Source organism: Halyomorpha halys, unplaced genomic scaffold (assembly GCF_000696795.3).
Source record: "Halyomorpha halys isolate HHAL.00 unplaced genomic scaffold, Hhal_1.1 Scaffold1180.1, whole genome shotgun sequence".
Lineage (NCBI taxonomy): Eukaryota > Metazoa > Arthropoda > Insecta > Hemiptera > Pentatomidae > Halyomorpha > Halyomorpha halys.
In genome coordinates, this window is record NW_027107150.1 from 364431 (window position 1) to 378058 (window position 13628).

Consider the following 13628-nt stretch of genomic DNA (forward strand, 5'->3'; position numbering starts at 1 on the left):
AAAAAGGGAAATTCGGTGAAATATTACGTAATATTCCTGTTAAGAACAAACATGTATTCTTCATGTGAGTTGTAGAAAAAGAAAATCATTAGATATATAAAATAAATACTGGTTGGCTGGCCTCGTGACCTTATATTGTAAAATGTTTTTAGAGTTCTACTACAGGGTAGTTTCTCTACATGTTGTATGATATCATTATCATCATGTCATTATGATCAAATTTACTTGTATTTTTTATACAGTTGTAAATATCAATAAATAAATAAAGTTTCATATTTAAACTATCAGTGTTTGATACCTATTTTGTTTAAAAATAAAATTTCAAAATAATATAATGACGAGCGTATAAATAAAAACACCTTTAATCAATCCCATGAAGTCTAGGATGATAGTTTTATCCTTCCGGAACTATCTTCTTTAAGGTTTTGAATATGCCCTACATTAGCAGTAGTAGATTAATCTGTATTGGCTAACTTGTCTTACCAATTTGTTAGGGAAAATTAAAGTTTAAGTTATGTATTTGTTGGATATCAAAATTGTATGATATAATGTTTATAATACTTGAGGTTCTTTAGTATTTTCCCGTGAAATCTTTGCAGAAAGTTGGAGCAAGACAACATAGTATTCATATTCGTAGTATCTAAGTTTTGATTTGATAAAGATGAATTAAACCGCGCATTTCATCGAAAATGAGCGTAGAGGCCAGATCGTTTAGTTCCTGTAAAACGGATTATTACTGTTTTAAGTGTTTTGAAAAAAATGATGAGATTAGATGCAATGAGCCTAGCTGGACTAAATCGTTATAACTTCTCGCAATAAAGAGTGGGGTAATTACAAAGAGGGCAATAAAGATTGAGCTAATGGAAGAACCCAAGTGGCAAAGCCACTTAGGGTCTGGAGTAAACGTGAAATGTTAAATCTGTGCTAAGTAAAGTCAAAAGATCTCGATAAAAGGTTAAATTTTACTGTTACAATTTTTTAAAAGTAATTTGTAATTATTTTAGCTAAAATAAAAAACTTTGAGGATCTGGAATTTCACATCTTTACTTTTTTATACAAAACTGGAAACGGATCTAAGGCGTGTCTGTAATAGATCTCAATCTAATTAATAAGGATATACAGCGTGTTAATCAAGGAAGTTGAGTCCAGTTGGAGTATGATGAAAACATTTTAGGTTGCTTTTGATGTTTACTTTAACATTCTTGAATATTGCTAGAATCATGGGATTGGATACTTTGATAAAAAATGGAATTGAAATACAATGGAATAAATAATCGATATAATAAGGGGGCTCTAATGTTCTTATATACATCCCTCTACTCTGATTTTATGTTGTTTAGATTGATTAGATGACTTGTAACTCTGTTAGATTTTTTTGTATTAATTTCCATTAAACTCTATGCCGTAATAACCAAAAAAACTTCGTATATCATTGACCTTCTTCCCCAACGTTTATCCATCCTCTTATCAAACACAATATCCCAACCTACAGAACTGCCTCCTTTGAAAAATCCTTTGCTATCGGAGCTACCTCATTTTGGTACTCTACACGCACATCCCATAAATCGGTTCTGACCCAATGCAAGGAAGCATGGTGCTGTTTTTGGTCCAAGGTACATGAAACAAATAAAATGAAAACAATACTTGGTGATACACAACCTCTACCGCCACTCATCAAAAATCGCCGTGAACAATGCATCAGGATCGGACATACAAGATTAACACACAAGCAACTTCTTAAAAGAAATCCTTCACCGACATGTTATAGTTGTAAATGTACCCGGACGATGGAGCATATCCTGGAACACTGTTCACGGCTGGAATCATCAAGAACGTCTTTTGGCCTCCGGGGACAACGTCAAGCTTTACTGCCAGAAAATTGGAATAATTTGTTTAAGTTCCTAAAGGAGAACAAGCTGTACCAAGAAATGTAACCACGAAATTCAGAATACGGTGCCTCTAACCCTGTAGTTGTATATGGCACCCAAAAATTAAGCAAATAATAAATATACGCATATCTATCTGTAAGTTTTCACCTTAAATTCATTCAAACTCCAACTATATATCCATTTCTTAGACTATCAAACTTCTGTGAACTTGTGAATAATAGAAAACATTATAAGCATAGATATATATGTATCTTTGTTCATATTTTATTTCATTTAAATATTTCTATAGAATCATTTAATCACGTTCAAAAATTATTGAAGCCAGAAAAAAGCTGCTAAAACTGATCCTAAATCTTATTCTTAGGGGACTAAGTGTCCGAAAATAAAGATTGATTTTCACCGATTTATTCATTAAATCATATATTAAAAATGAACCTTAATTTAAAAAACTTTAATTAAATTTTTTTATAAAACCTTTTTAATTAGATTTTTAAAAAACCTTAAGTAAATTTTAATTCATATTACTTCTTTGCCTTAATTTATTTATTTGCACCTATCTTCAGGTTGAAGACTACCATAAAATGTGATATCTTGAAAAATTAAGAGAAAACAAATGGCATGAGTCCCATAAATACCAGCACCCAGTGCTACCTCCTCCTCGGTTTATTTGATTTCATTTGTTAACTAAGGAGATCCCTCATCCAGCCCCTTTTTAGTCTTCGGTAGGTGTTGCAATATCTTGTACTAGTTTATTGGTATGGTGGTAGAGTTTATTATGAAATGTCTTATATGATGTTTTAATGTGGTCTTGTACAGTAGGAATGTGTAAGTCTGTGTGCAGTATTCTGTTACTTACCACAATGATCGTGTAATCTGACGTAGTGTTTTTACTGAAATATATCATATAAATTTTTTCATGTGTTTTTTTTTTTGCCTGTGCCGTAGATTTGTAATGTCCAAATAGGTTTCAGTAAGTACGTTTATATGTTTTATTTTCAGTGCGGATCGTCTGAGAAATAGGGAGTAACGGAGCTTAGGCGATAATTTAGTGTTTACTCGCGTCTGCTTCACATGAAGACTCCATGTCGCCCTCGATCAAATGTCAGTCCTGAATATTTTACTGAGTTAGTTTGTAGAATCGTTTTGTTGTCTCTGTGTACTGGTGGACATGTGTCAAGAATGTTACGTGTTGAGATTTGTCATTATTTAGTTTTATTTTCCAAAGTTTAAAGCAGTCCTGAATTTTTATTGAATAGCTTTGTAGAATCAGTGAACTTGCATGGAGTCCGTAAGTCACTGTTAAAAATCGTTCATTATTAAAACAAAAATAATATTTATCCTAGTTTCCGAGAAAGGTAAAACCTGTGTTTTTGTACTAATGCTATAATTTAGCCACTTATGCACCGACACCTGTCCTCCCGGATACCTGTCAACACACACAGGGATAATTGTGATTGTATACCACAGTTTTCACACATTTGTGTATCACAGTTTTTCCCAACTGGTTAGTGGGTACCACATGCCGAAGGAGCAGGACCCATTAAGTCAGGTAGAGACCGAAAGCAATTATACGTCAGAAAGTTTCCCACCCCCTCTCAGGGCCTAGGGGAGACGCTCACCTAGTGAGCGTGGAAACAGATAGCCAATGAAGAAATAAGATTCCCAAAAGGTGACGCCCCTTTTTGGCACAAGTAGGGCCAGAAGTAAAGCAACACAGAACACAGAAGTATGAAGACCGAAGAGAGAGCAGGATGCACTTCGATGAGACGAAGTCCTAAAAAGGGCCTATCAAACCTGGGACGCCATCCCTTATGCCAAGACGACACCCACGCCCTAGACGTTACGACACACTACAAGCATCACCCAACTCAGCACCTATTCACAGATATGTATTAAATAAATTATAATGTAAACAATATTTTATGCCAAACCATATTTACCTGAATCATTGGATCATTTTATTGCACTCATGTAATCAATGTAAATAAATACTTAGTTCCTTTATGTAGTTTATATACTATTATATTACCCAGTACCACCCCTTATTATATTATATAATTAATGGTAACAATATTTTATAAATATAAAGGTATTTAAATTGCTAGTTACCAATTGGTAAACACAAAATGGGCCTCTGGAAAGGAAATCTCAATTATTATAATTGGTAGGACTCAATTGATTTTAATTAATATAAATATATATTTGGATAATTGCCTTAAGCAATTATCCTGGCATCCCAGCGGCAGATACATAGTACTAAATAATTAATAATTAACGTTCCAATCCTAACTTTTATAAACTTTTGATCTCAACTAAAAGGTATTTCATGGTTGTAATTAATGGGTAAAGAGAAATCCATTATGGATCATAAATATTCAAACAGTTCATCAAGTTATCCTGATTTAAGTTGACGTTGATAAACTAATTAAATAATTATCGGAACAAAGAGGAAAACGAAATCCGGAGTTTTTTTGTTTTTTGTTTTGTTGTGTTTTACTTGTTTTTCCATAGCAAGGAATTTAATATCATAATAATTTTTAAACAATTTCATATTTGAGTGTTATCCCTTTTTTAAATTTTTTCAATAGATTTGAAAACTCCTATAATAATCTGACAACACTTATTATAACTATTGATTTTTATTTCAAAAGAACTTCAATTATAGATTTTTTTTTATTCTTGAAATAAAATTTTAAAAAGATTACGGATTTCTTATATTTCAAATTTGACTGGCCAAATTTTAAAATATAAATTTATATAAGTTTTTCCCTTGATTTTTAAAAATTAATTTTAATAAAAATTAAAATCAATTTAAAAAATCAACACTTGATCATTAATTTATTTTTTAAAAAATTATTTAGTGGTAACAGTTAAAAATGTTAGTAATGGATTCTAATCTGCATTTATGAACCTAAACAAATAGAAAAAAAAAGGTAATAACAGTTGAATATAAAATTACAACAATATCATTTATTCCTCTTCTATCCTATGAGAACACTGTTTACATCGTGTAAATCAGTTTATTTTAAAACAAAGGACGTTTATATTGTTATCGTATGATGCATATATCTTTGTTTTATTGTATGTATTATCATTTGTTACTGATAAAAGGAGGTCCGTTGAATGATGATGACGATATTAGAATGAAAATATCGTTACTATTATAACATACTTTTGTATATGATAAATATCAATCATTTATATATGTATCCTAGAGTACTGAATCAAAAATATTCATCTGATCCCTAAAGAATTAAAAAAATTGAAAATGTATTTTTTTTAAATCTGAAAAGAATTTGTTTTAAATATTGAAGTGATAATTTTTGTTTTCACAAATTCTAGCATTTATTTTTTGGAAAAAATTAATCATAATTTTCGTTTTTAAAAAAATTCAATAAAATGAATTTACTACTACTATACTTATATAGTATTAAACTTACTACGTAATATATTATTTATTTTTTAAATGGATATGTGTAATTGAAACAAAAATTTGAATAAAATAATTAGAAAAAAAGACAAAAGAAAAACAAAATTAGTTTTCTAATGAGTTTCATAATTGAGTCTGGAAATCTATAAAAAATGGGAATGAGAAAAAGAAAAAAGGAACATTATTCGGTATATGTTTTATATCTTTCTCTTAAGTTGTAATAAGAAAATTTTAATCCTAAAAAAGTAACTTATTGGCTGAAGTAATACGAGTTTAGAGTAGATATAATATCTCACTACCGCTAAAAACCTGTTAAAACCAAAAGGGGGAGGTGGCAAAAAAAATATTAATATATTTATTCGGTAGTAAAAACTAAAATGAAATATAATCATAAAATTAAATATATACACGTTGTAAATAAACATGTACGGATAAATGAATTAAACAATAGCAAAATAAGAAAACAATTAAAGTAAAAAATTAAAAATAAAGTAAAACTACTTGAACATATTTACAATGTTTATGTTCGGCACAGGGAACCCCACTGTCACCCAAATGTGGATGGCGAAGCAGGGTTCCGGAATCCCAGTGTTCTCTCCCAGCCACGTCACTGGAATTGAGTGGAGTGAGAACACTAGACCCATTACTAGAAATGCATTAGCCTGTTTAAAATAGGTCTCGGAGCCACTGCCGTTTTTCTACTTCATTAAAGAATAAATAAATTCTTTACCGCTTCTAGAAAAGCACTGACTAGAAATCGACTGACACACAAAATGATTGTTCAAAACACATTTCAATTATTTTTTATATCTAAACCTTAATATGGTCTGTGATTTGTTTTTAAACTATATTTAAGTTTACGATATTTATACTGTATTTAATATACTATATTTATCTTTATATTTCGTTATTACCAGATTGGCTCTGGTTGGCCTCACATGATTGTAACAGTATGTAAGTTAATTTTTAAAAGTTGATATTGGGAGAGGTATAGTCTCGTGTAAGAGGCACCCCTATTATATAACCATGAACGATTATAATTAAAAATAGTAAAGTTAAATTTAAATAAAATAATAATCCAGATAAAAATAACAGACAAGAACAAAAAATAATAATAAATTTAAGTTTATTAAACTTGACTATTATTATGTCTATAACAATTTAACTTTTCGACTTTTTCATGTAATCTTCAACACCCTCAAGCCATGCTATACTTATTCTATTTTTTTCTCTGACCTAAGTCAGTATTGAAAATAATATTGTTGATACTTTATTTATCTAGAGGTTTGTAGAACTTTCTCTCTATTTATCGGACTAAAGGAGACGGTAAGCGAGAGGACGTGCTAGCCATTGGTTGTTTACCCAGCCCTATTGTAGAGCAAGACGAAGAGGGTGGAATGCAGAGCAGGGAGCTTGGATTTCAGAGACCGACCTTCTTGGGCAATACTCCATTCGAGCCACGTATCTAGCGCTCACAATACTCGGTTTGCTACTGCCTCCTTCCTATATCCCCGCCGGGGTCTGTACGGCAAAATGTACCTCTGTAGTCATTACTGCTTAACTACATTTCGAGGGCTTTCACGGATTCTGTATTGGGTAAATTTAGTTGGTTCAATATACAATACATATCGAAAGTACTTTTAAATTTGTATTAAACTTTATGAGCTGCTTTGGTGTGCTTGGTGAAATCGCGCTTATTTCATCTAGCAGAGTTTATATTAAATAAAATAACTTTTTTCAGTCAATTTTTTTTTTATTTTTTCTGTTTTTTTTTCTTTATGGGTTAGTTAGCTAGCTACCTTCATACTTCAAACGTATATTTTATAATATTTCTGAATTATTAAAAAAAAATATATCTTTCCGATGTTTTAGACAATCCGTTCATGTTTAGGTGTTTTTCTATTAAAGTAATTACAAAGTTTAATTCATCCATTATTAATTACTTGCATGAATTTAATATTTAATATTTTTTTTAATAGACAATATTCATTTTTTTAAAACCTAATAATATTTTATACTGTTAATTTTGCATAACTTTCTACATTATAGTTACTATATTTTTTAGTTCTAGTTTTTATACCTCTCATAATTAATTTTCTACTTTCACGTCTTTAAAATATTTCTTTAGTGTTCACTTTTTATTAGAATTTTCGGTTCAAACACTTTGTCATATTTTATTCAGTAATTAAAATATATTTATTACTATTGTGATTTCTTTCGATTTTCTCTGTTGTGTTGTCCGTTCTTTACTGATCCATGCACCATACCTACTCTCTAGGTGAGGACGTAAAGAACTACACACATAGTTCAAAGACATAATATAAAAGAAAAGAAAAACTCTAAGTGTAAAAGATCTAAAAAAATAACAATTAAAAAAAGAAGTGTAAATGAACGAATTTTTAATTTTTTTACAATAAGAATAATAAACAAATACCTGAAGGTACGATTCCATTATCCAAACGTCAATGAAACAACACATTGGAGAACCATCATAAAAGGGGAAAAAACAAAAATTTTACGAATAAAATAAAATTAATTATTTCATTTTATGAACAAAACTATATTGTACCGTGGTGCTAAGTTCTGAAAATTAAATCGGACATCAGTATTTTAATACATACATCATCTTCCAATCCCAAACGAATGGTTCTAAATAAAAGGTCTTTAATTTTCTATAAGAAGACCTAAGGTTTATTATTTTTTTGATAAAATAGTTATATACAAGCAAAAATATAATTAAAAAAAACGAGAATGTCGAAAGTTCTCAATGTTTATTTTTAATACAATAAGTGTTTTGTCTACACTCAAACACGTGATAATTATACTAGGATTGAAACAATCAAAAACTAACGAAGAAAGAGAAATACATTAAAATTATTTTAAAGAAAATAAGTAACATTTCCGATTCCCTTAAGGCGAAACTAATATCTTTGATCTTTGTCGACTGTTAAAATAATATTGAAAGAAATGAAGATTTCGATTTCAATGGACGATAATTCCGTTATCTCTCCTGTAGGAAAAAATACTTGTAATATTTAATTTAAATTATTATTTAATTTAGAACAACCCCATTTGATTTCGGTAGTACGACTCTAAGGTTGCAACTCTTAATCGTAAACCAAAATAAAGAAATGATTGGGAAACTCTAAAGGTGGGAACTGTTATGGTAAGATTCAAAATTTGACCAAACAATGAAAAACGAATAGTATAACTGAGATTAAATGAGTTCTGTTCAAGTAGTATTTTCATTAGATGGTTTTAATATTCTTAGCATAAAAGGTTTGAAAAGGTTTTAACCTTATATTTTCTATTGATATAACTTAAAATGTAGACAAAGGACCACCATACTTAGCTCTAAATTTCCAATTGATACCTTAAAAATGGTGCAGGGCCTATACAGTATTAACAATACCACAATACAGACGGGTTTTATTCTATAGATTATGATTCTTGAGAACTTTCCTTTCATACGATTTCAAAAACGCTTAGCGGTTAATAAAAAGTGAATACGTGAGTGGTAACTTCATCTCTTATTTATTCATTTTAGTCAAGATCCAGGTCAAAATTCTGTTGTGATAAAAATATTTCTATACAATTTATTAACTTAATATGTCAATTTATTGCTCACCATAGAACCGTGATCTCAAACAATTTTTATATGTCTTTGAGTTTATAAAATGTAAATAAATAAAGTCAGTACATAAAAAAACTCTTTTATTTTTATATATTTATAGGTGATGGAGATGACTACTTGAACTTGGGTATCCGAGAAGGTGGAGTCTTCCTCTGCATGAGCCTCGGAAGCGGGAAGCTGGAGCTGCAGATCAAGCCAAAGAGGGTTCGCTTTGATGACAACCAGTGGCACAAACTGACCGTACACAGGAGGGTACAAGAGGTGAGTTTATACTTGTCCTCTTTATCATATAGATTTACTAATAGCTATCTACAGTAGATCGATGAGTGCTGAGGCAGATCTGCGGTAGGTGGAGAAGGCTTGTACGGAAATCAACAAGACACTGGAAGGACTGAATATTACAGTTAATCCCAAGAAGACTGACTGTTATATTCTTCTTCCAGAAGAACAAGCGTCCTCTTCCTAAAGTCCATATGGTAACAGAGTACGAGAACAGACCGGCATGCAGTGTAGTGCACAGGGTACACTCGGCAGACACCTGACACTAGCTCCCTACTGCCATTAGAAAATAAAGCTGGCTAAAACTGACAGGTTTAATCAAGTGCTAACATCTTTATCTGTGCCTCACATCAATAATTTATAAAAGTATACTTAGACCGGCCCTTCTTTACGGATAGTACAAGAGCCCAAGAGGAGAAAAAAGGCAGTTATCTCACCCCAATTTTTGATTATTTTAATCAAAACTATGTATAATTAATAGTATAAATTGATGAGGCTGCCAAGTATAGGTAAGGGGAATAAAAAATGGCGGCTGTTTCAAAGCGATAAAAAAAATTCATTCGGAGCTCTATACCTTAAAATGTAAGAAAACCTAAGAGAACGTCATATAAAGAAGAGTAAATTTGCTAAAATGTGAGCCCTAATAGAGTTATTTACGTTAAATAGTTTTCGAAATATAGGTTTTTAAAAAGCAACATTTCATAAAAATGTATGGAACGTACTGAAAGATCAGTAGATAGTAAATTTATTTTGAAAAATATATATCTCAAAAACCATTTGACGTACAGATGTCTATTAGCACTCAAATTAAAGCTAGTTTAATAAACTATAAAGTAGTATATAATGTTTATCTTCGTAGGAGTAATAGTTTACAGGAAATTTGCTAAAATAAATTGATTTATTGTTATTCGGACAAATTTTCATTTGCCAAATTCATATTCATATGTGAATATCATAAAAACTACTGCCCCTACGTATAAGTGTCATAAAGTACTATATAGTAAGTTAAATTTCCTTTATTTTGAGTGTTGGCAGACATATGTGCGTCTTATGGATCTAGAGATATATTTTTTTCAAAAATCCAACATTTTATACGAACAACTAGAAATTAACATTTTGTGAGTTTATTTTGTCCAATATCATAAAAACTACTACCCCTACAAAGACAAACATAATTAACTATTTTGTAGTAAATTCAACTAGCTTTAATTTGAGCGCTGTCAGACATCTGTACGTTCTATGGTTTCTGAAATGATGTTTTTCATAAATCAAACTTATTGTCCGAACAACTATAAATCAATTTATTTTAGCAAATATCATGAAAACTACTATTCCTACGAAGGTAAAGTTTAGAAACTTCTTTATAGTCCATTAAACTAGCTTTAAATTGAGTGCTAATAGACATCTGTACGTCAGATAGTTCATGAGGTACAGAATTCTCAAAATAAATTAACTAACTACTAATCTTTCAGTAGATTTTTAAGAAATTTTACTTTTTAAAAATCTATATCTGGAGAACTATTGGACATAAATACCTCTTTTAGGGCTAATATTTCAGCAAATTTACTCTTCTTTAAATAATGTTCTCTTAGATTTTCTAGTGTTGTTGGTAGTTTTTAAGACATAGCTCCGAATGAAAAATTAGTGTTTTTTCTAAGATTTTGAAACAGCCGCCATTTTTTATTCCCCCTACCTATACTTGGCAGGCTCATCAATTTTGACTAGTAATTATACCTAGTTTTCATTAAAGTAATCAAAAATTGGGGTGAGATAACTGCCTTTTTTTCTTCTCGGCTCTTGTACTAGGCTCCTAGGCTGGCTAAAATAGCACCCACAACAACGAAGAAACTCCGACAGGTTCAGTAGTAGTATCCTCAGACATATAGTAAAGCATTCTTCATTACTAAGAGCGAAAACTGACTACATCCATACGACACTTGGACTATCGACAATGGCAGAATTCATCTCACAGAGGCACAGCAAATTCTGTGTTAGACTTCAACACTGAAATAACACACTATTCCAGACACAAACACAAACAAGACGCTCAAAAAGGTGGTGGCAAACACTCCTAAACAGTCTCAGACTCGACTAACTTACTACTTACAAAACAACGGGTTAGTCATACGTCAGCATAGCAATCTATGATCAAACTAATGTACAATACATATATTTACATGATATAACAGTTTTTCTTCCTTTACAATCAATACTCGTCTACAAATATAAACACTACAAATAATAAGTACAAATATTTAATTTTATTCTATTTATTTATTATTTTTTATCAATTTAACAATTTCATTACATTTAAGAATTTTATTTTATTAACATGACAACTTTATTCTCCCTATCTCACTCTCCCAGACCTTCCCTTTCCAGTGATCCGCTATCCAAGTTCGATACGTTTAAAACGTTAAAAAAAATTATCTTCAGGCAGCAATGTTAAGTCAAACCAAAGACATAATAGTCACCGCAGTAGATCATTTTATACAAAGAAACGAATAAATTTTAACAAGAAACATATAGATTTAGGAAAAAACAAAACAAAAGGCTAATTAAAATACTTCAATAAATAGATAAGTTAAAAGAAATAATTTAATAAATAAATAAGTTAAGGGAAGACACAAATCTGTTATATACTATAATTAAAGCACTATATCAGTCATATTTATTTTTCTCAGACTCCTCTTAAAATGCATCAAAAGCAGTAAAAAAGTATGTTTCAACCATTCTCACTACAAATGTAAATTACTACAATATAGTTGGTAATTTGTTTAAAATTAAAGGTTGATCATGGATATACAACGTGAAAGTCACAAAGAAAATTATATGTGTCTTAAATTATTAAATTGTTTGTGGTGAAGTCAATTATCAATGATACAATAACTATAGAGTGCAATTAGTTGCACAAGCTAAATTATTAACATAAATGTAGCTATTTTATATTACTTCATTTATCGAATATGGTTTAATAATATGAATTATTAAAGGACATATACAACATATAAAATAAATAGTGTTTAAATTTAACTAACGGAAACTTAGAATTAATTAAATTTATTCAATCGAGCAAGTGGACGTAGATTGTACACCATAGATTCGTTCCACTCAAGATAATTCACTTGAGATACCCAGGAGTCCCCTGACCTTTGCTGGAAGTAGGCACATTTTAAGATTTTTTGTCTGGTTGTGGGCTCAAAGTAATTTTCTAGTGTGTGTGTTTTTAATAAATGTAAATTCAGTGTTACATATTGCTGATAATGTAAAAATGAAAAAACAGTAATGTGTATAAATATTAGGTATATATTAGTACTTAGTATCCACTAACCACAATATAAGCTCAGTCTAACTAAAAATGTTATTAAATCATTTAAAAAAAAAGATGCAATATTAAACAATAGGTATCGATTAATAACAGAAGAAATATTATAATTAATATTGAAAAATATAAAAAAATATTGTAGCATTATATGTTTTATAGCACTTAATGATTAAAATGTTTACTTATATTGCCATGTAATTGATAAATAAATAAAAAATATAATAATTTATTGTTTACTTCCCAGACTATATGAGGTCACTAAATAGGATAATAATCATTAACAAGTAAATAAAAAATAAAAGACATATAAGTTATAAATAAAACAACGCAATGGGTTTATTGAAAGACAATAAAACAATTCTGTATTTTCCCTAAAATTGACCTGAAAAAGAATTTATTTTCAAAGCTTTTTTTTGGATTTTTAAAAATTAAATTGCACGTGTTGATTGTTTTCGAAGATGGTTAGTTTTATGCTAAGAACAGTGCTTATTCTCAAAAGAATTGAAATATCTCCTAAAAATAAAAATAAAAATTTAGAGAACCTTTTAGAAGCTTCTACATTTAAATTTCATTGAATATTCTAGGCTTAGGCCCGGTTTTTCCTCACAATATATAAGCGTAGTCTCTCCTACTCAGATAATAAACTTTATATCCCAGCAACAAGGCACTTTTATTAATTTTGACCAATATTTTATTTTATTACATAGTATAAAAATTCTATTAAATTAATTAAAACTTTTCTAATTTAATTTTAATCATAATGTATTGCCATTGTATAATATTGACATATACAAGATAAAGTTATAACTTGTACAGTAATAAGTTTATCTCTACCATTAGTTTTGCACTTTGGATTTGATATTAACACTTAATTGAAACTTTTATACTTCCCGTCATTGATATTATGTTCCATAAACCTAATCGCTGCCTAACAAGCAGAATTTAATCCTCTTTAAGTTTCCAGTTTTGAAACAAGTGATAAAATATATACATTTTTTTTGTAAATGAAAGTTCTAAAAGTCTTGGTATCATTAATATTTTCTCCAGATTTTTTGACCATTGATGCATAAC

General features: G+C 29.7%; 1 protein-coding gene across 1 annotated transcript in view; it reads left to right on the top strand.

The window, feature by feature from the left end:
- Positions 1-13628, top strand: part of LOC106688698 (neurexin 1) — a gene marked incomplete at its 3' end in the record, with an annotated part of 225056 nt that overhangs the window by 186250 nt on the left and 25178 nt on the right. Inside the window, exon 3 of the mRNA XM_014433276.3 lies at positions 9054-9214. Within this exon, the coding sequence (XP_014288762.3) occupies positions 9110-9214 (105 nt within the window). The remainder of the gene's footprint in view (positions 1-9053; positions 9215-13628) is intronic.